The sequence below is a fragment of the Panthera uncia genome, assembly GCF_023721935.1.
Source record: "Panthera uncia isolate 11264 chromosome A3 unlocalized genomic scaffold, Puncia_PCG_1.0 HiC_scaffold_11, whole genome shotgun sequence".
Classification (NCBI taxonomy): Eukaryota; Metazoa; Chordata; class Mammalia; order Carnivora; family Felidae; genus Panthera; species Panthera uncia.
In genome coordinates, this window is record NW_026057578.1 from 1,207,359 (window position 1) to 1,232,010 (window position 24,652).

General features: G+C 56.8%; 1 protein-coding gene across 8 annotated transcripts in view; it reads left to right on the top strand.

Moving 5' to 3' along the window:
* Window positions 1-24,652, top strand: part of DIDO1 (death inducer-obliterator 1) — a 49,764-nt gene that overhangs the window by 19,178 nt on the left and 5,934 nt on the right. For 6 of the 8 annotated variants that reach the window (XM_049650481.1, XM_049650484.1, XM_049650479.1 and 3 more), the window contains 13 exons: window positions 253-1,084; window positions 1,499-1,820; window positions 4,198-4,410; window positions 5,235-5,445; window positions 14,050-14,524; window positions 14,646-14,805; window positions 16,040-16,156; window positions 16,280-16,384; window positions 16,562-16,697; window positions 16,952-17,480; window positions 17,898-18,051; window positions 18,740-18,829; window positions 19,643-19,838. In XM_049650481.1, the coding sequence (XP_049506438.1) occupies window positions 255-1,084; window positions 1,499-1,820; window positions 4,198-4,410; window positions 5,235-5,445; window positions 14,050-14,524; window positions 14,646-14,805; window positions 16,040-16,156; window positions 16,280-16,384; window positions 16,562-16,697; window positions 16,952-17,480; window positions 17,898-18,051; window positions 18,740-18,829; window positions 19,643-19,838 (3,538 nt within the window). In that variant the 5' untranslated portion in view covers window positions 253-254. Of the gene's footprint in view, window positions 1-74; window positions 1,085-1,498; window positions 1,821-4,197; window positions 4,411-5,234; window positions 5,446-14,049; window positions 14,525-14,645; window positions 14,806-16,039; window positions 16,157-16,279; window positions 16,385-16,561; window positions 16,698-16,951; window positions 17,481-17,897; window positions 18,052-18,739; window positions 18,830-19,642; window positions 19,839-24,652 lie in introns of all 8 variants that reach the window. The other 2 variants (XM_049650483.1, XM_049650486.1) reach the window with 1 other exon arrangement.

Consider the following 24,652-nt stretch of genomic DNA (forward strand, 5'->3'; position numbering starts at 1 on the left):
TCTCTCTCTGTCCCAAAAATAAATAAAAAACGTTGAAAAAAAAAAAAATTAAAAAAAAAATTTTTTCTAAAAAGGTGACTGGTTTCAACGGACACCTTCACTCCGTGTAGGTAGAAGGCTGTCGTTGCCCCCGTGCCCCCTCCGTTGTGTGGATTAAAGGTCGCGTGCACTTTCAGCTCCGGGATCGTCGGTCATTGGCCCGGAAATGTCGCCTCGTTAACGTCGCTTGTGGTTTGGTCGTTTCCCCGTTAGGTATGGATGAAAAAGGTGGCCCGAGCAATGAGGAAGCACCCAAGGCCATCAAACCCACCAGCAAAGAATTCAGGAAAACGTGGGGCTTTCGAAGAACCACCATCGCCAAGCGAGAGGGTGCCGGGGACGCCGAGGCGGACGCTCTAGAGCAGCAGCCCCAGCAGGGCCTTTCCTTGCGGCGCAGCGGGAGGCAGCCGAAGCGGACCGAGCGCGTGGAAGAGTTTCTCACGACGGTCCGACGGCGAGGAAGGAAGAATGCGCCCGTCTCCCTGGAGGACTCCGGCGAGCCGGTGTCTTGTCCCGTCACGGACGTGGAGACGGCATCGGAAGGGAGCGTGGATAGCACGTCGGAGGGGAAGGGCGGGCCCACGGCAGGCTCCGCGGGGGACAAGGAGCAGCCAGCCGCCCCCACAAAGGCCAAAGGGGGTGAGGGCGAGGACGACACCTCTGACAGCGACAGCGACGGGCTGACTTTGAAGGAACTGCAGAACCGCCTGCGGAGACAGCGGGAGCAGGCGGCGGCCGACAGATCCCCCAGGAGCCTCCAGAGCCGCCTGCGGAGGAAGCGCCGAGAGCAGGGTCCCGCGCAGACCGGCGGCACGGAGGCGGCCGGTGCCGCAGAGAGCTCGCTGCCCCGCGAGCAGGAGCCCGAGGCCGAGCAGGGCGCCGTGTCGGAGGCCGAGAAAGACGGCGGAGAGCAGGAGCCGGAAGGGAAGGCGGCTCAGGGGATGGAAGGCAGAGACCCCAGGGACACGGGCCGGCAGCGGCCCGAGTGTGAGGCCTACGAGCCCAACGCTCTGTACTGCATATGTCGTCAGCCGCACAACAACAGGTAGGCCCGGGGCCGCCCCCTGTCCTCGTGAGGCAGCACAGACTGGGATGCCCCCATCCTCCTAGAGGCCCCTTGCACAGCGCTGCTCTACACCATTCTGGAAGGGGGCACAGGGGCAGGCTGTGGCTGGGGGGGGGGCGGGAGACGAGCGTGGTCTGTGGGGGGAAAGGCCGGGGGCGGGGGCGCCAACCCCCTAATATGACCCCCCCCCCCCCCCCCCGAAACAAAAAGACCCAAATTTGAATGGTGGTAAATTCAAGAGAAGGGCATTGAATAGTCATTATTTTCTTCCCTCTTTCCCGTATTTTGTTTTTTTTCATAATAGGGTTTTAAAGCCAATTCATTTTTTAACGTACCAAAAATTGAGCGTTTGTCGTGTTTTCCAGTCCTGATACCATTATTGTATAATTTTAGGTTTATGATCTGCTGTGACCGATGTGAAGAGTGGTTTCACGGCGACTGTGTGGGCATCTCCGAGGCTCGGGGAAGGCTCCTGGAGCGCAACGGCGAGGATTACATCTGCCCGCACTGCACCATCCTGCAGGTGCGGGACGACGCGGAGCCCGAGGGCACAGAGCAGCAGGAGGCCGGGTGCGGGCCCGCAGACTCAGACGGTGCCGACTGCACCAGCATGGGGACGGTGGAGCAGAAGTCCAGTGAGGACCAAGGAATAAAGGGCAGAATTGAGAAAGCTGCAAACCCCAGCAGCAAGAAAAAGCTCAAGATATTCCAGCCCGTAAGTACTGGTGTGCGAGGCCCGCGGAAGGGGCGGACCCCATAGATCGCAGGTTCCCGTCCACAGAGGGAACAGTGTCGGGACTCGAGATTCTTTCTCTCGGAGCAGGGCGCTGTGTCTGCCATGGGCTGGGCTCTGCTGGAAGGCAGTCCTCTGCACTTTGCCTCGTGGGCCTCCCGCACTCGTGCCCCTGCAGGACGCCACAGGGGACCTTTTATTTAAGTCCTGTTTATCTGCTATACGGTTATTATCAAGTTAACGTTTTCCTTAAACACTTATTTATAGAGTTTGATTTTTGGGGGGTGCCTGGGTGGCTCAGTCTGTTGAGCGTCCAACTCTTGATTTTGGCTCAGGTCATGATCCTAGGGTCGTGGGGTGGAGCCTGCTTGAGATTCTTTCTGTCTCTTCTTCTGTCCCTCTCCCCCACTCGCACTCTCTCTTTAAATAAAAATAACTTAGAGTCCGTTTTTCTTAAATATTCTTTCTGGAGTCTCGATCTTCGCATACACGTTAACGAAATTATTTTGAGCTCCTGAAGTAAACGTACACCTGTATCACCTGACCCCACCATCCTGAGAGGGCTGGTGGTCTTGCGAGCGCCAAGGGCAGTGCTGGTGATCCAAGGTCCCCGGGCGGGAAGGCGGGAGATCCCTCTGGCCCGACCGCCTATAACAGTCTCAGGTGCTTCCGGTGCTCCCGCCAGCTCAGTCTCTCTTTTCCTAGCTCTGCTACGTGCTTCTCCTTCTAGCTGGCTCTTAGGTCTCTAGGACCATGGCCCTCTGTCCTCTCTCTCATGTATGTTCAGCTTGTGCTGTTGAGCAGTGTCACAGACCCTCACGAGCACGTTCCCACAGCCCCTCCTGAGTCCTGGATGGCCTTGAATTGGAGGCCTGTCCTTCAGTGGGCACCGGGCATGCAGAAGCCGTGAGGGCTGTGGGAGCCTTGAAGTAAAAGTGCCGTGAGGTCTGGACCAATTAAGGGTGGCCAGCAAGGAGTGCCAGGACGTACTGAGTGGGGGTGTGATGCTCACTGTTCATATCATGTTCGGTCATTAAGGAAAATTCATGGAGGGGCGCCTGGGTGGCTCAGTCGGTTGAGCGTCCGACTTCAACTCAGGTCATGATCTCACAGTTTGTGGGTTCAAGCCCTGCATCAGGCTCTGTGCTGACAGCCTGGAGACTGCTCCGGATCCTGTGTCTCCTCCCTCCCTCTCTCTCTCTGTCTCTCCCCCAACTCTCAAAAATGAATAAACGTCAAAAAAAGTTAAAAAAAAATTCATGGAATTGGAAATTAACGGGAAAAGTCACCTTAATTTCATGTCTTTATTGTTGATCTGTTTGAGGTTATACAGGCTTAATTTTATTCTTGGTTAAACTTGGATTTTGTGGAAGAAAAACAATCTCAGAATACATTAATTGGAGAAGTAAGATTTTGCTCAAGTACACTTGAGGGATAGGTTCATGTGTATTTTAGTCTCGACCACCAAAAAAAAAAACCCCACACGTTGGCAAATGTTAACAGAAGTGCACGGGGTAAGATCTCATGGTAGGTGAGGTCCCTCTTGCTTGCCTAGCGAGTGACCACAGTCTTAGTGGCCTTGCACAGCATGATTTTTCAGCTCAGTTTCTGTGGGTCAGCGGCCTGTGCACAGGGTCGTAAGAGACTGCACCCCAGGTGCCGCTGCAGGCTGGGGTCTCATGGGAGGCTCGGCTGGGGAGAGACCCGCCTCTGAAAGACTCCCCACGGTTTTGTGTCTAAATGTGCCCTGTGCGGGGTCTATGGCACAGTGGTACCCAAAGTCATTCGTTGTTTCTCGGAGGTTCAAATTGAGTTGGGTGTTGTGCATTCCATCTGGCAGCCTCCCCCTCAGAACCTGGCCGTGGAGGCTCCCGCACAGGACCACTTGCTTTTTGAAGACCTGCAGTGGGGTCTTCTCTCTGCTGCAAGGCCCGGTCCCTCTTTTAGGGTTTTCACTTGACTAAGCCAGGCCCTTTCAGTTATTCAGAAGAGTCTCATTTGGGATCTCAAGTACATCAGCGAAATCTCTTCCTGTCTGCCTTGTAATGGAACCTAATTATGGGTGTGAAATCCCATTGTGTTCAGAGGTCCACAGAGGCCGTGCACCAGGGCAGAGTCCCGGGGTCCCCTTCGAGTCCTGCCTGCCACAGGTGGCATGAGGGGTAATTACTGTAAGTGCCTAGCCAAGGGACAGACGGTCCGGGTGCTTTGGATAAACGGAGACGTGTTTTCATTGTTACCAGAAACATAGTTGGCGCCTCCGTTAAGAATCGTGACGTCGCTACTAGTAAGTGGTTCCCAAAGCGCTGTCACCGCTAAAACGGGTGAGCACGCTGAAGCCCTGCGTTTCCTCCTGCAGGTGGTAGAGGCTCCTGGTGCCTCAAACTGTATCGGCCCCGGGTGCTCGAACGTGGCGCAGCCTGACTCGGTTTACTGCAGCAGTGACTGTATTCTGAAACACGCCGCGGCTACTATGAAATCTCTAAGTGCGGGTAAAGAACAAAAACCAAAACCTAAAGACAAGACCAAGACGAAGCCAGAGAAGCTCATTCTCCCGAAATGTAGCGTCCAGGTAAGTTGACCGAGACCAGCCCCGTGAGTCGTTGACGTGAGAAGCGGGTGGCAGGCGGGCACCTTCGGCGGCCTTTGTGGCCTGGCTGGGCCCGGGCCCCTCTGCAGCGCTCCTGTCAGATTCACAAATGCGCACGTCTTCTGTCCGCCCTCTCGGTGAGGGCGTCACACTCGCACGGGAGAAGAGCTGGGCCCCGGCAGAGCGTGTGCACCTTGCACTCACACACAGCGAGGGTGGCGTGGGTCCCCTGCGGCCAGACTGGGCCGCACTTGAAGACCTGCCACGTGGAATTGTTCTGTGCTGCATGTGATCTGGGAAGAGCCCGGGATGCTTTAAGGTCACGGGCACTTGTTTTGCCAGGAAGCCCTTGACCAGAGTTTGAGCTCGGCTTGGCTTGGCTGTTTCAGTCCCGTTACGTTTGTGACAAGCAGGGTGTCGGTGGTGCCGTTTGGGGGAGTTGTTTTTAAATGCTGCTCAGCCTTTAGATGGCTGAAATTGTAAAGCTGGTGATTTTGAATCCCAGGCTCCCCAGAGCAGCACTTGCTGCTGTGCACAGGGCCGTGGCAACAACGCCGAGCGCCCAGCCCGGGAGGCGGGACGCCACTTTCCTCCACGTCCTGACGTCCACAGGGCTTACCCAACACATTGTCACCCAGGTCCTCTTTCGTGTCCATCGCTCCCCAGGGGCCTGCACCTCGCTCAGGGTGGTGAGGGGCTTCAAACGACCCCAACCGTAGAGCGTATCATGCCTTTCGTCGTGAAGCGCGGCGAGCGAAGGCTCTTCTCTGACCTCCGTAATGATTGGGGTTTTGCTGGTTATCCAGGCAGGCGTGCGAATCTCTTCTGTGCATAAGAGACCAGCTCCAGACAAGAAAGAAAACATAGCGAAGAAGGCAACAGTGGCCCCTTCGAGGAGCGAGGTGTTCGTGAAGGAAGCGACCTGTGAGGGCACGCCGTCCTGGGCAAGCGACCACAATTACAATGCAGTAAAGCCAGAACAGACTGCTGCCCCCTGGCCACCACTGTTGTATAAATGTATGTATCACCTAGGGGTAGCGTCTGGACCCTTCCCTGTCTTTCTGGACAGCCAGCACTTGGGCCTGTCCAGAACTAGGAGCTTTAGCCACGTTTAATGGTGCACCTTCAAAGATCGGAGCAGATTTCTGAGTCCGGGATGCCTCCGGCCCCGTGCACCTCCTCAGTGTGTTGGCGCTTCCTGTCAGTACAAACCTCAAAAAGCTGTACAAGCCTCATTGCTAAATTTAGTTTCACCTGGCGATCTAGGTCTTTAATCTCTTTCGTTTTTATCGTCGGGCTCTGGTAAGTACCCGTGGTCTCCAGCGAGGTCGCACTGAGGGGCTGCGCTTCCGGCACTCAGACCCCACCAGTCCGGGGGCCTCCGCCTTCTCTCCTTTCGGCGCGGGGAGGCCTCTGCGGGCAGTGCTGCACCGGATGCTCAACTAAAGTAGGATGTTCAGGAGTTCAGTCAGTTCGGATCCAGCAGGAATTTTTTTCATGTCCGATTCAAATACTACACAAACACACACACACACACACACACACACACACACACACACACACACTCCAGCTTTGAAGGCTGTTTACCGCTGCTGCATATGCTCTAAGGTAAGTGAGCGTGCGGCCTGACCCTTGGAGCAGCGCCCCCAGTGGAGGGGGAGTGCCGCGCTCCCTGGTGCCCGACTCCTCTCCGGGGGCGTGCACTGTCGGGTGGGGCCCTCAGCCTCGGGACAGGAGCCCTGGGCCAGAGCGTGCAGTGGGGTCCTTTCTGTTCGCTCATTTCTCAGTCAGGCGCTCCAAAATTCTGGAAACTTAAATTGATCCATAGGGCGCAGTGTACTCCATTGAGATTCTTTTTGTTCCATTTTAATTTATGTTCTTTTATATTTTGTGCTTCTTACAAAAATTCCAAAATACGGAGTGGTCTTAAATTCCAAGAGTGTAGACTGCGAGCTGCCTTCTCCTGAGCGCAGGAGCTGGGTGCTCCTGTAGGTCATTGCTAGAGCCCGTGTGGTCGGGAATGTGTAACTACTCACTCGGAGAACGTAAGTGACCTGAGACCTACGGAATTACAAGGCAGTACTAGGCGGGTGGGGAGGGGGAGTTAGGAGTGAGCTATTAAATTACAGGATTAACCGATCACTGTGTTAAAATGAGTCTCTGATACACCTTAGGTGGTTGAGCTGCGAACTTCGTTGCTCGCGACCTGCCTCAGACTTTCAGCAGAATAGCACTTTTACAGACCTCACGCACGTCCCCGCAAATGAGCATCACTGAGCATCACAGATGAATACTGGCGGCGGCGGGGGGGGGGGCGGTGCAGAGAGCAGTTCACTTCGGAACGCCGTGCCACAGTGCTCAGGGTCGGTCTCAGGCACGGGACAGGACAAAGGAAACCGGGAGTCACCCCGGAAGCCCTGGCCGGCCGCGGTACAGTTCCATCTCTGTCCACCAGACCTGGAAAAGCTGCCGTGAGGCTCCCCGTGCCCGTGGGGGTGGGGGTGGAGGAGCGCTGGGCGAGGACGGTGGGCACACGGGGTAGGGAGTCCAGGAGGAGGCCCCCTGCTCTGCCCCTCTCACCTCCACCTGCCGCTCTGCCTCTCTCACCTCTACTTCTCTGCCCCTCTCCCCTCTGCCTGCTTCCTCTGCACATCAGCCCCCCCCCCCCCCGCTGAGGCCTGAGCTGCTTCAGCTGACAGGGGACAGATGAGCGACTGCCGGCCTTTCTCAGCACATTCACATCTCAAAATTAAAGCTGATGGATAGCCACCATTATGGAATGCGTAAGGGACACATCTTTGAGCTAGTTGCTTCTCATCCCTTTTTGTTGCGCCAGAAACGTCCTCTTCCGGCCATTAGTAAAATACCCGACTTCGGTCTCGGTGAGTAGTAGTTGTGTCTCTGCCTCTCTCCCCCCAAACTATCGCCTCACAGTTGGGGTCGCAGGCAGCGTGCGCACACACAGCAGAACCGTGCGTCCCCGCGGGGACCACCCCCTTCCTTTCTGGCTGGCCGCAGACTGCTCTCCTGGGTTAGGGTCCAGCTGGCGTTGGGACAGTGGTTAGGAGGAGGCATTCCCACGTTGACCTGGGTACGTGTCAGGTCTGTGGGCAAATTGCCACCCAACCTGTCTTGCCTACTGTTGAGGGAACGACACTGACCCCGGAGGTGCCCTGGGCTTCCCTCTCCTTCCCAGGCCGCTGGTGCTGACCCTGGGTTGTGGGTGTGGGGCAGCTGTGAACATGGGTGCAGGGAGACCTCCCATCAAACAGGGAAGGACTCAGAAGCTCTTCCTGCTTCTCACAGAAACATCAGCAGGGGTGATGCAATTCACATACCATTGTTCCTCTGACTCGTTTTTTTGTTTTTGAGGATTTCTGTACAGTTTCTTTAACTTCTAGAAGCAATTGCCACTTTATTTCTAAACTCAAGTCATGGTACTCTTTTGTTTTGATAACCTTATTTTTTTCTGTTCTTTTTCACTGTTGGGTCAACCTCCCGTTAAGGCATGAAGAGGGCTGAAAACTTTTTTCTAAGATGCCCCTGATTTATCACAGTTCAGAAGTGAAGTGGAATTCTGATACCCATATGCACCATTCCTGGTACCTTGGATCCCCTATGTGGGCTCATTAGGGGACTTCAAACACTGGGGTTCTGAACAGATTTTGACTGGAAAATGGGATTTCTGCGGTTTCATCTAGTTGAGAAGCAGAATGGACACCCTAGCAGCCTCTCCACCCAAGTTCAGATGTCTTAAAACCACTCACACAGATAGAAGCATTTCCTCACTAAGTGCCGGGCACACCTCACAGACTGTCCACCTGCTTACGAAATGGATCAAGGAGAACGTGGATTTTCACGAGGATAACTAGGGGTGTGGGCTCCGGAGGCGTGCTTAGGAGCCCTAAATTTCCTAGAACAAATATGGGGGGGCACTAGGACCCAGGAATACTTTGTAGAAATGGAAATCCTTGGGTTCTGCCAGTTGCGGGAGCCATTTTTATCAGTCTGTTCCAGAATGGTCCTTGGCAATAAAATGTGGTTGGAGACAAATCAGACCTGGTACATCTGAACCAATTAGAGGAAAAACCAAAACCTGTACTGATAAAGATTTGGCTTGACGAGTCTTTAACGTTACCCACGTAGCTGGAGTTTTCTGAGTTCTCAGATGATAGTCTTCTGGCATTTTAAACGGTTTTACTTTTTACAAGCTTAAAACTAACAAGACAAAGAGGTCAGGGAAAGGTCTCACCTGTCCGTCAACTTAACACTCGAGAGGAAACCTTCTGTAGCTCCCAGTGCCGCCCCCTTAGTAGTTGTGCTACAGTCCCTGGCAGGTGGGGGGTGCCGGAAGTTTCCAGCAGGGTAGGCCTCACTCAGGCCAGTGACTTTGGGGAGCTGCGAACCTGCTCCGTTACGTAAAGACAGGCTGCAGGAGAGTCTGTCTGCGGGCATCGGTGTCCCGGAGTCCACGGGTCCCTTCGACGGCGCTGCTGTAGTCCCACCAGTGCAGCACAGGGATTTCAGGGCTGTCTGCATAAAGCTAGGACGTTCTTGACTATGTGTGTGCGATGCGTCCCTGTGCACATAGCTGTATTCTTTGCTTCAGTAAACCGAAGAAGCTTTGCTGAGAGAAGGCTGGGCCCTCTACTAGTGGCGAGAGCCTGGAGAAGCTCAGCCGGGAGCACACAGAGGTAACTGCGGCAGGGCCCTGACTCTGGTCTGCACGGGGCCAGCAGCCTGGTGGTTTCTGCTCAATGGGGCCCTTTGGGACGAGGGATGGACAGAGAAAGGTCAGCGGGCTCTCCTAATGTGGCTCAGGCCCCTAGTGTGTTGGGTGAACTAGTAAACCATTTGGGTACAGATGATCCTGGTTACGATCACCCCTGGTGGGAGCTGCGGTCATGCCCGTTAGCCAGTTCAGAGCTCTGAGTCCCACGGGAGCCTCGGGCCCTGTGTCCAGTCCTGCATTGGCCGTGGGCCACTCCCCCGATGGCAGCTATGTCGTCAGGAAGGGCGAGGCGCCCATCTCCCCACAAGACCTCGGTCCCGTCTCTTCCAAGTGGTTCGTGTTGGAGGACAGTCACTGGTTCTTTTCTGGATTACCCATCCAATATGAACGAGCTTCGGGGTTGATTTTCAAAGTACTGGACGTGAAACTTAAAATGAGGGAGAGTGACTTCCTTCCAGGCGTATTCTGCAAGTTTCTCGCAGAGTTCTGCGCGCCTCTCTGTTAAGGCGGAAGTCACTCGAATATGGGACATCAGTAAGAAAAGCCTTGTGAAGCCCTGACCGTGACAGTCTGGGGGTCTTCATAATGACCTCCTGAAGATGGTGTCTAGTCCGAGCAGCATCGGGTGCAGCTTACGCTTGCTTGAGTGTTCGTCGGGAGGTGATACATGCTTTCTGATAGAAAAGCAAGTTGGTACTTTATTGTGCTTCTCGAAGAAAAATGCACTTTCAAGTGTTTAAGCAAAGGCACAAGAGCAAACTGGTTTTGTCTTGCTATGGTTCACTTCACTTTTCACTCCAGGATAAGTCCTGGCCATCAGAGGTGGGAAACACGGGGCCGCCCGGCCCTCCCCGCCCTGTGCCTTCCCTTCCTGTGCTGGAGCCCACGGGGCAGGGTGGCCTGGCTCTCAACTGAGGGGCACAGTTGGGGCCAGCGGGGTGGGAGCAGGGGCTGGGATCCTGAGCCAGTGGGCGGGTCTGCGAGGGGCACGTGGTCTCTCACTTGGGGCCTTGGGGGACCTACCTGCACCGTGGAGCCCGCCGCTGGCGCCTAACGCCCTGAAGCACTGTTTTCTTTCTTTGGCTTTTATAGCCGGTCACCCGAGGCGGGTGTGCCTGAGTTTCATCTTGGGGAGTTTTTAGGGTAAACTGGTACTAGTTCGGGCAGGACCAAAAGCACAAAAGCTTTAGAGCAATTTGCAGCTGCACTGAGGGTTTGTCACCGGTTCCCGTGAAGGGCAGTCCCTAGACTTGTCTGGGGCCGCCGGGCTGTGCGGGGCGGGAGCTTCACCTGAGCGGCTGCCACTTCCTCTGCTGCAACCCGGGGCTCCCGACTCCGCTGAGGCCCGCCAGTGCCACCCAGTGGCCAGCGATGCCGCGGCACCACTACCGCCTGGCACCGTGACAGGCTCCGATCCGGGCGTGCACACTGGCCTGGCCCGCCGTGCCCTCTTGCTAGGCTTTGCCCGAAAGCGCTCATCTCTGTCACCAACAAGCGGCCCGATCTGGCAGAAACCACTCCATCTGGGCCGATGGCCTGACCCCTTGGGAGCGGCCCTTCCTCTGGCTGCTAGAGTCCCGGCGAGCCCCCTAAGTCCTGCCTGGCCCGGCGTTCCCCGCGAGCAGGCCCCAGGGTGTGGGCATTGAGGGAGCCTTCGCTGCCAGAGTGGCACAGGCTCGGCATGCTCCCGGCAGGCGGTCTCCCTCCAGTAGGCCGGGCAGCCTCCGGTGGGGAGTGCAGGCACCTCGCCTTGGCGGACCAGAGCATCCTTCAGTGCTTGGGGCCAACCGACGGTCCCCTGAAGCTGCCCTTGGGTGGCTGTCTAGAATAACGTTTTTTTGGTTGGCTGTATACAGTTATTCCTTGCTCTTCTGGAAACTTATACACGGCATCCTACATTTAGTGAATCTGGATAAAGAGTCTGCAAACTTGATTTTAGCTCTGCTCAAAAATAGAGATTCTCTCACTGCGACAGCATTCCGGTGCCGTGCAGGGCCAGTCACTCCGGCAGCGGCCAACGCGGGCCCAGCTGGCAGGGGGACCAAATGCAGCGGGGTCTGCCGCGCTTGCCGGATAGAAGCATGGACGTTTTCAGCCTGTCAGAGTGGAAGATGGGCGTGTCCGATGCGCTGGTGGAGTCCCCATCAGTTTCAGAACGTTGTACTAATAATCTGCTTTTTTACCTAATTGTCATACTTCTTTATATACTCCCTCAAGCCCAGATGAGGGATGACAGGAGCTGATTAAAGAGGTAGCAAGCGGTTCTGTAAAATAGCAGCATGGTGAACAAGGAAAGCCACCCTCTGCTTTTTAAGTAGATTGTGTTCATTTACCACCGAAGCGTTCTTGGGTAATAGGTCACTTTAATCCTACGTATTGGGAATGTCCTAAAAATGATGTTGACTTGGCTTTTTGCTGAATGAGAAAACAGGTCAGACAAGTGGAAGTATTGATTTTAGGTTCTGACCGGGACACTTTGGAGTAAGCGTTTTATTTTTTTATTTTAAAAAAAAATTTTTTATGTTTATTTTTGAGAGAGAGTGAGAACGGGGGAGGAGCAGAGAGAGAGGGAGACACAGAATCCGAAGCAGGCTCCGGGCTCTCAGCCTGGAGCACACAGCCCGACGTGGGGCCTGAACTCACGAACCGTGAGATCATGACCTGAGCCGAAGTCGGACGCTTAACCACCGAGCCACCCAGGCTCCCCTGAAGTACGCGTTTTGAGAGTTCCAGTTTTTCACCTTAAGTGGAATGCAGCCACTCAAATGGCAAGTGACGAGATTTGCTTCTGGTGCCATCACACAGGTGTCCTGTACGCGACCAGCCTTCCCAGGGTGTCTGGAAGTGCCCTAGGCCAGCTTTCTAAGTGTGCTCCTCAAGTGGTCTTGGCAGAGTTTGTCTTCATGAAAGGCAGTGACAGAACCAGTTCTGGGCCTCAGTTGTCATGACGGCTGCTGGCGGCCAGCTGCCTGCCTCTGCTCAAGGTCCGTGTGCTGGGGGCCTTGCTTCTGTCCCTGTCCTTGCTGGGCCGCCCTTCTCTTGCCCCCTGCTTCCTGCAAGAAAAGGGGCCATCCAGCTGATTTCACCCCAAACTAGCAGCCCCCACCACCACCACCAGCAAGGTGGACCTTGTGGCCAAATCTGAGTTGCTGAAAATCTGAGTGTTGAGGTCCGGGACCCCTGAGGTCTGTGAACATGATGTGATGGGACTGGAGAAATGTTATCTCGTCCCCATTATGTGCTCGCTTCTTACTTGGCAAGAAGTCATCGTTTCCGCGTGCTCTCTTGAAAAGTCCAGATCCCGAGGGCATGAGACATTTACGGGGGTGGCCGTTGGTGATGGTGGGCACAGGTGATGACAGGTGGGGTGGGGGTGGCGCACAGGCCACCTTGGGCGGGTGGGCGGGAGGCTCTGCGAGGTGAAAATACCGGCTGCAGAGTCCGAGTTGACAAACCTGGTGGCCAAGTACCTGTGAGGCTGGCTGGCCTGAGATTTGGACCCGTGCAGCACTGTGGGTACAGACTCGGTAGGATCCGGAAGTTCTCTTTATAAAGCAGAGAATTTGAGGTCCCAGGCCCTCCAGTTCCCACTGCTGCACTGGCCCTGTCGGCTGCTGCAGGGAGGAGGCCCGTGAGAGCAGCGCACTGGCCCTCCGCCCACATGGCCGGGACCTGCGGCTGCCCGAGGGCCTCGTCTGCAGGTCGGGTCCCCTCTTCTCTCACCAGAGACTTTCTCCCTCGTGCCTTAGAACAGTTAAGAGAAGCAGCGGTGGCGGACGGGTGACCAAAGATCGCTGGAGCATATGTCGAAGCCACCCCCACTCCCCCATTTTAGAGGCAGTTTCTCCGGTGGTCCCTTGAGTGACTTAACCGCCACCCTCGACAGCATCCCCACGTGGTATCCTGGCCATTTGGCTCCTCCAGACCCCTGTCTGTCACTCTACACTGCACCCACCAGGGGCCGTCCATTACCTTCCTGCTTGCGCTGCTCCCCAAGCAGCTGTGTCCCTGGAGGGCTGCGGCACTGGCCCAGAACCGCCTCCCTTGCTTCCCTCACACCTTCACCCTGACGGTCTGATCACAATCAATACCGTCGGTCCTTTCCGTCCTTGCTCTCCCCCACCAACATGTGCCAGCATCACGTAAAGATTTTTGTGCAAGTGAAGAAGTTTTCACATTATTTTAGCTTTTGACCACAGCCCTTGTTTGGATCAAAAGCGCTAATTTAGCGTCCTGTCCCATAATGGGGTACAAGCAGAAGACCGTGGGGACATCTGTCACACCGCCTCTCACTCTTTGCACGTGGAGCGGCTGACCTTCCCTGTGCCATGGATCCCCTCAGCTTTCCCTCTTGCACTGATGCCCTCCTTTGCCCTTGACCGCTGTCCAGACTGGGGGGGGGGGGGGGGGGGACACCCGTGTGCGGGGCGGCCCCCAGCAGTGCAGCTCGCCCTACCGTAGCCCGAGGGCCGGCGAACATGCGTTGACAGAACGCATCTATCTGATTTCTACACTCAGGTTCACAAAAACATTACACTTGTCTGTGAAAGTGTTCTTCTGAATCTTTTTCTGATCCTGCAAAATTTGCCATTCAATTTTCAAGTTTAGTTAGTGATTTAAATTAAGACTTTGGAAACTCAGGTTTGTTGCTTGAAGTGAAAGGTTTAACATAAGGTAGCAAAACATTTTCTGAAATACGGCGTGGCCACTTACAAATATTGCTGGCAACCCCTAACTAACACTCGTGAACTTCCTGATTTTAAGTTGCCGTCCCGGAGTAACGCATGGTAAACTTTGCTGGTTCCGGGGCGAGCGTGCTTTTTGAGTCGGGTGACCGCACAGCAGGTGACCTCCCTGCCTCACTGAGCGTGTTCATGTCTCACTTGCAGCCATGAAGGAGGACAGGCGTGTGGAGGAGAAGACTGCAGTGGTGGCTGTTGGGCCGAAGAAGATGGCCCCTCCGGGCTCCTCGGCAGGCGGCAAACAACCTTCACCCAGAAACCTCCTGCCGAAGAAGTCCCCTCCCTTCGCAAACGCAGCAGCAGCCAAAGTAGCCAGCAAGAAGTCGCCGTCGGGCTTCAAGGGCACCATACCCAAGAGGCCGTGGCTCTCGGCTGCCCCGCCGGGTGGCGCCCCCACCGCCAAGCAGGCCAGGCTGGCGCCTGGGGCTGCCACGTCCGCTTCCAAAAAGTCACTGGGCTCTGCCGCGTTGGCAGGGGCCCTCAGGAAGCCAGTGGCCACCTCCGGCCCCTTGGCTCCTCCAGCCCCAGGACGCCTGGGGACCTCGAGCCCTGCCCTGTCGCAGCCAAATTCACAGATACGGCAGAACATAAGACGCTCCTTGAAGGAGATTTTGTGGAAAAGGTGGGCTGTCCTGCTTGATTTCTTGCTGTCGAAGTGGGTTCGGCCCGGTCGTTTTCACATTTCCACGCTTCGAGACCAGGCACAGGTGGGGTTTACGCCGCTCTTCTCTTCCTGTTCCTAGAGTCAACGACAGTGATGACCTAATCATGACGGAAAACGAAGTAGGAAAAATTGCTCTCCATATTGAGAAAGAGCTGTTTAACTTGTTCCAAGTCACAGACAATCGCTACAAGAGTAAATACCGCAGCATCATGTTCAACCTCAAGGATCCCAAAAATCAGGTGTGTGCAGATGACCCGAGTGGGAACGTTCTGGCTTTCTAGGTTCTTTTAGCCACGCATCATAGTGAAAAGCTGGACACAGCACGCTGAAGAGCTGTCCTTTCCATCGAAGTCGGAAGGACACGCCTTGTCGGTATAGAGAATTCCCGTTTGTCCTTCCCTCCCCTGCCTAACCTGGGGTCGGAGTCAGGGGTTCTCGCTGGTTCTCTGAAGTCCGTCCTCGTTTCACCAGATTGTTCTCTACACGTGGCTGTAAAGTTTCTATTGTTCCATTGGCTCCGGAGTAATATTGAGATTCTTTACCTTAGGGACCTGGGTATCTCTATCTTTGAGCTTCAGACAACTTCCTCTGCCTTGTTACTGTTCCATCAGTTGAGTCAGCCCGCTGATCTGGGCGTCCTTGAGCAATAATGGGTCCTAAGCACGCCCTGCAGCGCTCCCCCCCGTGGGCAGGTGCTGTTCTCACTCGGGGAGTGGGGCAGAGTCCTGATGGCAGCCGTGGGGGGCAGTGTCTCGCAGTGAGGTTGAAACGGGAGTCCCTCAGAAAGCATTGGCCACTCGCCTGGTGTGGTTTTCCCCACCTCCTGCCCTCCGAGGCTCACTGTCTTCTGGCCTCCTCTCCAGATGTTCAGGAACAGACTCCCATACTGTCACCTCCCATCACACTGTAGTAACACCGTAGGGGGGGTGGTGATTCCCACCTTTACTCCTAATCTGGTACCTTTTTTTTAGCTTTCTTTTTAAAGTTTATGTATTTACTTTGAGAGAGAGCATGAGTGGACAGGGGACAGAGGGGCAGGGGGAGAGAGAATCCCCAGTAGGGCTTGGTGCCGTGAGCGCGGAGCCCATCGCGGGGCTCGATCTCATGAACCATGAGATCACGACCTGAACCGAAATCAAGAGTCGGACGGACACTCAACCGACCGAGCCACCCCGCACCTTTTCGAGTTGGTTTTGTTTTCCGTGAGGTCTTTTTAGCAGAGTCGGTGCGGCATGGCCCCAGGGGCCACTACCTGGCACTGCCCGTCGGGGACAGCGTGGCATTTACCCTCGTGGGCCGCTGGGGAGCCGGGTGAGGTCAGGTCCCCTGCTGCGCTCAATCCTTCGTCCTGTCGCCGCCGGGCCTCTGGCGAAAGTTCTCGCGCTGCTGGGTTTTTCTCGTATTCTCCCTACTGTCTCAGAAGCGGACGCCAAAGTGTTTTTAAACGAGTGAACAAAGGGTGTTTGTTTACAGGGCCTCTTCCATCGTGTTCTGCGTGAGGAGATCTCTTTGGCGAAACTTGTGAGGATGAAGCCAGAAGAACTCGTGTCCAAAGAGCTGTCCACGTGGAGGGAGCGGCCCACAAAGCCTGTGAGTGCCAGCCGGTGAGGGGGCTCGGCGCCGGTGGCCTGGGTCTCCGGGGGCGGCTGCTGGGCGAGGCACGAGCGAGCCCTCCGGAGCAGGGCTTCAGGCTCTGTGTCCCTCTCGTGTCAGGCGACGGAGTCCAGAAATAAGCAGCACGGTGACAGTAAACAGACCGCCGTTAGACGGGACGCTGTGCCCAACATGGAGGACTCGCCACCCGTGTCCGATTCAGACGTAAGCGTTTGGGGCTCCCGGGGTTTGTGAAGGTCGGGTAAAAGTCCTCCGTCCCCAGGGGCTCCGGTGTCTGAATCACCCGGCACGGTGCCGGCGGCCCTTCGTCGCACGCGCCGTCCCGTGCCGGTGCCGCGGGATGGGCAGGAAGGGCTCAGGCGTCCGCTCGTCGCCCCGCAGGAGCAGCAGGAGTCGGTGCGAGCCGTCCCTGAGCAGAGCGCCGCGCCCCTCCTTGACCTCTTCAGCAGTATGTTGAAAGACACCACGAGTCAGCACCGGGCGCATCTGTTCGACCTGAACTGTAAAATTTGTACAGGTGAGCGTGACTTGGGGCGTGAGACCTCGCAGCTGAGACTTCGCTGGCTGTTGTCGAAAGTCGCTGTCCTCCTGATGGCAGTCGTACCCGACCCACGTGAAACAAGTTAGAAGACTGGGGCGGTTTTCCGAAGTTGTAGCGTCTGCCTCTACCTTGGCGGCTTTTTCTTTTTCATAAGAAACCATCTACTCGTGGGCAGGCCGTGCCCTCCGGTGTGTGGGATTCCTCACGAAGGCCTTCCCCATGTTCTTCAGGTCAGGTTCCGTCATCGGAGGGTGAACCGGCTCCAAGAAAGCCAAAGCTGTCCGCGTCTAAGAAGGAGGAGTCGAGATCCACGTATGACACCATTCCTTCTGAGCCAGTTCTTAGCTCGGCTGATGACGTGGTCCCAGAAGCTCTGCCCGAAAGCGCCTCCGAGCCAGACCCGGACAGTGCTGCTTCGCACGCACACTCGGAGAGAAAGTATTTCCCTGTGCCGCCGGGAGACAGCCACCCGGAGCCTTCTGCCCTGGAAGGCCCCTCCTGCCCGGCCACCTGCGGGGGCCCGGTGCTCACCACGGTCACGGTGTCTGGCCGAGACCCCAGGACCGCGCCAGGCGGGTCGTGCACAGTCACGGCCCCTGCAGCAGCCCGCCCTGACGGCGCCCACCCAGCGGAATCCCGACAGGAGGTCCTGAAGCCCGCCGTGACCTCGGTGACAGTGCCCAAGTCCATACTGGCAAAGCCGTCCTCGTCCCCCGAGCCCAGATACCTCCTGCCGGTGCCACCGTCACCACGCGTCAGGTGCGCTCTACGCGTGGAGTCTGGACAAGCCATGAGTGGCATTCCCTGTGGGTTAACAGAAGGAGCAGAGGGGAGGGATCCCAGCACTCAGCTCAGTCCTCTGTGCCTAGAATATGGCCGTGCTTGGGTGCTTTGCACGGGCAATAGGAGGCCTGCTTATAGGCTGCCTGCTCGCTGTTCTAAACCTGCGGCTCTTAAAACCCGAAACGTGATCTTGTGGTCGTTCGGGTTTGTCGCCTCTTCATTTTATTTTTTCTTGACCGGAACGCGTCACAGTTAAAGTACTCGATTTGAAAAAAACTACCAAAACGTGCAGGAGTTTGCTCTTGCTGTTAATAATTGCCAAAGATGTCCGTACTTGGAAATGTTTGGTGCAGAAAGAAAGATTTATCTCTCTTCTCTGATTTTGTTTTACAGCCTCTCCGAGTCAAGGTCCCCTCCGGAAGGAGATACGACCCTCTTTTTGTCTCGACTCAGCACCATTTGGAAAGGATTCATTAACATGCAGAGTGTAGCAAAATTTGTCACTAAGGCGTATCCCGTCTCAGGGTGCTGTGACTATCTCAGCGAGGTTAGAACTGGGAGAGGGAGAGCGAGAGAGCGAGCGTGTGCGCACGGGCGTACGTGCACGCGTCTTCTGTAGACGCCCTGACCCCGAGTAGACCAGTGCGGCGGCCTTCCGGCAGCGTGTCCAGACGCATAAGCACGGGAGGCACGGGAGAGCCCGCTGTCACGAGTCAGCAGGTTAAGCAGTCTGGACGGTGGTAGGCACTGAGATGAGCAGTCGGGCATCCCGACATCGACGACGAAGCCGCCATCGTCTTCCCCCCTTTGTGCAGTGAGGGCGTTTCCCCAGGGCGTGTGCTCCCAGCGTGTGAGTGTTGGTGTGCAGTAACACGCACAACAGCTGTGCTTTTACAGACTTAGCGTAAACAGCGCTAGGGTGTGCGACCTCCGCAAGTAGCCTAGCAAGTCGTTCTGGATCGTATCTCATTGCCGTACGCGTATGTTCCCGAAAGATGACCTAAGAGTTTTGCAAAACGTAATCCTGTTTGGCTGGAGGCCATCGTAGCACGTTTGTGTCTGGTGACTCATAATCCTGGATGATAACCAAGCACCGTCTAATACTGTTATGACCGTTTTCTTTGGAATAGTTGTTCCCCTGAGTCTCAGGTAGTTGGATGCCTCGAAATTACTGCATCAGTGTCCCCGAGTGCCGTGGGTTTACCGGTCATTTACTCCAAGTATGTTTTGTCTAGGACCTGCCAGACACGATTCACATTGGCGGAAGGATCGCGCCCAGGACAGTCTGGGATTATGTCGGCAAGCTCAAATCCTCTGTGTCTAAGGTACCTGCTTTAGTCTAATCTCTGCACCTGTGGAGGAAGGTGTGTGTTCAAATGCAACTTTCTCTTTCACTTTTTATCTTGATGGGTCAGTACTTGAAATGTCAGCCTATAAGTTATTAATCGTTGCCAGGTAAATGTTTAAAATTATGTTTGTAGCTGGATAACAGAGTGTGTTTGGGTGATACGGTGATGGCAGTTTTATTACAAGTAATTTTAATAATGTGTGCTGGTCGGTGTTAGAAATAGAGGCGCCGTGTCTCCTCATCGTTTCTGTGACCGAGGAAGCCAGCGGGTGCTTTATGGTGACCCTGCTGGGGCTCGAGGCCTGGGCTCTGAGGGGGCCTGGGTGCCATGAGCCCCTGAGACGCGGCTGCTGCTGGGCCGCGTACAGGGGAAAGGGCTGCCTTCGTCCTCAGGCTCCACACGGGGCTCAGACCTTCTGGGCTCCTTGAGCCTTCCTGGCTCTCGTGTAGATCACACGGCCGGGTGATCGGGACCACTGTCCTCACAGCAGATGATGTGTCGGTGCGAGAACACCACGAGAGGGGCTGTTTCAAGGACGTGGGGCTACGAATAGGCGTGATCTTGAGGTTCCTGCCGAGACCAGGGTTGGAGTCCAGCAGCCTGATACTGGACACCGTGTCGTCCCTAGCACTTGTCCCAACGTGCGGGCCGGCAGGGCCGTGGGAACCAAGTCCGGGGAGCTCTTGTCCCTCTCCTGTGAGACTGCTGGTGAGGTTCAGGTGCAGGCTGAGCGCGGCGCCTTCTCCGGTAACCGCAGGCCAACGTGCTCTCGTCCTGTTTGTGCCGCAGGAGCTGTGTCTCATCCGCTTCCACCCCGCGACCGAGGAGGAGGAGGTGGCCTATATCTCTCTCTACTCCTATTTTAGCAGCCGCGGCCGCTTCGGTGTCGTAGCTAATAACAGCAGGCACGTCAAGGACCTCTACCTGATCCCGCTGAGCGCCAAGGACCCTATTCCATCCAAACTCTTGCCCTTCGAGGGACCAGGTAAGCGCCAGTTTTCGGAGTGGTGACACCTGATCCCACACGTCCCTTTCCCGCCAATGCCACGTCCTCCCGAGCTGCTCACAGGCTTTGTAGCAGCAAGAGCGCTGAATGCAGGTGAAGCCGTGCTGAGCTATAGGACTCGGCCTCTGGGGTCCCGGGGATGGCGGGGTGCACCAGAAATACCCTCACCGTTGGCATGAACTGTCTTAGCAAGTGGCACGCAGAGGGGAAAACCCCTGTCATGGCCTCGGGTCCATGGAAGCGCAGAAGAGCCACAGAGGAAGGTAACCGCTGACGTGGGCTCGCGGGTGCTTGCGCTTTACCGACAGCTCAGAGCTGCGCACGCGCCAGGCGGGTTCCTCTCCTGCCTCCCGGGAGACGCAGGCGAGCAGCTCTGTCTGTCCGTTCCTTACAAAGTTCCGCTTTTGGAGGATTACTTGCAAATTAGTCTTAAGCAAAACACCCAACGGTTCAGACTTGTCAAGGGGTTGAGGGCGATTCCAAGGGGCACCCGCTCTGGGGGGGCACGTGACTAGCCGCACACTTGACAGAAGACGCCCACATTGAAGTGTCTCCTTGGCCATGAAGTCCCCAAAGGATTGAGAACGCTCGCAGGGCGCCGTATCTGACGCACGGTGGGCTCTTTTTGAGGTGCTTTGTTCCGGAGGCAGCGGCCGAGCGCCGGGCCATTGCTGGCGCCGCCCGGACTGGCACCTCCGTACCCTTGGCCCCATCACCGGTCCTGGCAGGCGCTCCCGCTACAGCCACGCGCCGGACCCGCCCCACCTGAACCGTAGCGGGGCCCCGCAGGGCTGCTTCGGCCGGAGCGTGCCTCCCACGCCACACGCACGGCCCAGGTCCCTACGTGTCAGAAGCAGGCCCCAGACGGTAGCGGTGGGTGTCTGCGACCGCGGGGCCACGTGTCTGCTGGCACGCTGCATTGAGTTACCTCACTGCCGAATACGTGAAAACCGAGTGCTTTAGGGTGTCCCCTCCCACACTCCGTGGGGGGAAGAGACGCCACCCGACGGGTGGCGGCAAGAACCTTGGTGGAGGTTCTCGGCGAGCGGCTGTGTGAAGTGCGCTGGCCTGCTCCCTGGATCGCCGTCCTGTGCTCCTGGAGGCGAAGACGAAGAAACTGGTCTCTCGGGCCCCGTGGAGAACCTCCGGTCAGTCGCCAGCATAGGAGCTCGTGTGGAGAATGTGGCGGAAGCGTAGGGATCCCGCTGACACCGACACAGGTGTCCGCAGAGCTGGGGGCGGGGGGGGGGGGGGGGGGGGATGCCCAGCCTCCCTCTGAACAAGAGTAAGCTGTCCCCGCTGCAGGGTCCGCAGAGCATGAGCCTCCCTGAGACTCTGCTGTGGGATGAGCAGGACGGGGCCTGTGTGGGGGCTCCGCCTGGGCAGGGGTGTGAGGAGCTGGGCTCCGTGGCTAGGCGGGCACGGGTTCCTTGCAGCGGATGGGAGAGGAGACCCTCCATTGGAGTCGCAGTGGGTGCAACCCAGCTGGTGGAGAGGCCGAGGCCCCACGGGACATTCTGGGGCGGCACGGGCACGAGCGGGGCGGGCGGGGTGGGGCCTCTCGCCCGACACGCTGAGCACCCCGACACGCTCGGGGATCGGCCGGCCACCCGCCCTCCCAAAACTACAGCACCACCCGAAGAGCCCCCTGAAAGAGCTGTGTTTTAAGGGCTTCTCAACCTAACCTAATTCAGCATATGTTTTTTATTCTCCTGATGCCATTGCCTACCATTGATATCTGTGCGTATGTGATCCGCTTCCCCAGCGAAACAGCCTTGGCCCCAGGCCGGGTCATCTACCTGACCTGCCTCGTGTGTTCGTAGCATGACTTGGCGCTCTCTGGGTGCGGATGCTCGTGTGTCCCGGCTTCGTGGTGTGTGCGTGTGTGTGTGCGTGTGCTTGGAAGCCTGGGTGTGGGTCCTGGTGTGTGTGTCCCGTGTGCATGCATCTGCAGGGCTGGGCGCGGGAACGTTTCTCCTGGGTCACAGAAGTGGCCTCCGCGGCACAGGCTGGTCGGGGGGGGGGGGGGGGGGGGGGGGGGGGGCGGCAGTGATGTCCCTCAGCGGAACAGCCTGCCGTCCGGCCAGCACTGCCCCCAGCCTGGCGGGGGCGCCCTTGACTCCCGCCGCGGCCCTGCCCACGGCTGTCTCTGGCCTGAGGTCACACACCCAGTAAATGCTCCCGCCAGGGAGCAGGGCACAAAGCGCAGGCCTCGGCGGGACGCAGGGCCGCGGCTCGGGGGAGCCACCAGTCTGGGTGAGGGGCCTGCTGTGTGAGCAGGGGGAGGGTGTGAAGAGGAGCTTAGGGTGGAGGTAGGGAGGGTGCCACAGGAGCGACCGGCGCTCTTCCCGGAGCTCCCTTTGTGGAAAGTCCTTTTATTCCCGTAGAAAATCACAGGTGCCCTTGCCTCCCGCACTCGGGAGCCCGGTAGGTTTCGGTGACGTGGGATTCTCCCCAGACTCTGGCTGTTCGCACCAGAGGGTGCTTAAACCACGTCCTGACCCAGGGACTCTATGTGAGCCTGTCCCTTGGCCAGTGCTGCGTGTTTTCGCAGCTCCACGCTCCTGACCGGACCCACGGAGAGCGTGTCCACACGCGGTCCGTCCTCGGCCCACACACCGAGTGTCCACGCGGCATTTCAGAGCACAGCCAGAGCGCGCTCGGCTCCTGAGGACGTTTCCGTCCGTGCGTATTTGTGTGATTTGTCCCCCAGAAATGCCAGGTTGTCACGTTCTGTCACACGGTGTCATTCTAACCACCTAACAGTGTAATCTCGGAAGACACCTGGGAAGCCTGAGTCTCCCTCAGCCAGCAGACTGTCTCCCACTTGGGACGTTAATGTAAGTGGCCTCGAGCTGAGCTGACGGGGCTCTTCTCCCCTGGGGACGTGGGTCTCAGATGCTCTCCGCGTCTCAAGGCCTTGTACACGGAAGGAAGACCGGGCACGCTGGACATTCGTCTTATGTGTGCCCCGTGACCCCGACAGGACTGGACCCAGGCCAGGGCGCCCCGTCACTCCCGAGTGAAACCAGGGCACAGGTTCTCGCCTGGGACGCCTGTTGGGTGACCTTGGGCTTCTAAGAGGCGCACCGTAGACGGCGGGGACACCGCCTGCCCGGGTGCTGAGTGGCGAGGGCTGTCTGCCTGGAGTAAAGCCGTGGTGCCGGCTTCTGTATTCATTTTGAACTGCTTTCTAAGTTAGCTGCAAACTCTGGGTTGGAGTATTGTCAGGTAAGCATTCCTCGGTTTTCCTGTGTGTGTGGCGTGAATCCGTGGCCGTGCTCACACTGTCCTCAAAGTCAAGTATGATACTGAGTACCGTGTATCGCTCTTTCTCCTTCGAAATCAATAAAAATATTTTATAGAAACTGGTCACTGTTTGTTTGAATTTGAACCGTTTGTAGCTCTTGTCGCAGGTCCGCCGTGACGGAGGACGAGCCGACGCCACCCAGCCGTGGGAGCGCAGCCCGGCTGAGGGTGTGCAGGGCCGTGCTGCTCTGAGCGCCTGGACGAAGACGGACAGCACTCTCCTTTTACCTGAAACGTGTGCTAAGCCCCGTGGCTGCGTACGGGTCTCAGGGAGTCAGAATTGGACGGAGGCGTGCGTGTGTGTGTGTGTGTGTGTGTGTGTGTGTGTGTGTGTACGCACGCGCGTGTGTGTGGTGGTGGTGGCAGTGGGCTGGGGGTGGTACATACTATTGCCCTGTATTTGCCAAGTCTCTTTCTGGACCAGTCCTACTTAAGAACCATGGCCTGTTAACTCCCACGTAGTTTCTGCTTAGCAGGAGTGAAAATTCTGTCTTGATGGATTCAACCATAAGAGAGTCTTCATTTAAAAAAAATGAATAGTGTAGGGTACCAGATTTAGGAGTAAAAGCACTACTTTCGTAGTTCCGGGGTTAAGGAGTCAGCTTTCAGATGGCTTATTAAAACTAAGTTTTGTCCCGTGATGTGTCCGGGTGGGGTGGGGGGGGACAGGGGTGTGCTTCCCACACCTTCACCTTCCCTGGCATCCCTGCTGCTGACACACCTGGATACAAGCCCTGGTTTTGGTCTCATGTCAGAAATCTGCTGGCACACGACCTTGCAGATGCCCCTGTCCCTGGGTTGGTCCACTGTTTCTGTACGGGTGGTCTGAGTCTAGCCACAGAGGCTGAGGCTGGAGACACCCACCAAGAGCACTCAGGGATGCCTGTGTAAAGCCAACCAGGCTTGTTTTCCGTGCAACACACCCCGGAGACCCGTTGCCCTGGCACTTTAGAGGGCGTGGGTGCCGACACCCCTGCTGAGCCCAATCGACACCCCTCTGGAGGTGGGACGGCACACCCCACCCGCCCACCCACCTAGTTGCCTGTTTCCATCTGCTTTGCGAATTACAAACCTAACAACAACCCTCCAGAGGGCGGTGGGGTAAGTAGGCATCTCTGCTTCTAATGACGAAGGGAGGAATTTGGCAAAACCGGAGAAGCAGCCCTGTGCCCTGGGCTGCAGCCAGTGTGGTCACCACCACCGCACCCTCTCCTCTCCCGAGGAGCACTCGGCAGCGGGCAGGCCTGCAGAGGGCCCTGGCTGGGCGACGGGCGTTCTGGAGGAGAGCTGGCCCCCTACTGCCTCCCAGATGGGGGCACCCGTTTGATCTTGCCCCCTGTCGCCTCGCCCGCCACCCCCCCCCCCGGTGGCAGCAGGAGCCTGGGTGAACCTGGGGCGCACCCTCACGTCAGTAAAGATCTAAAGGTCGATTCCGAGGCCACTAGATTAGCAAATTTTACTGTTTGTTCCACAAACATCAGTTA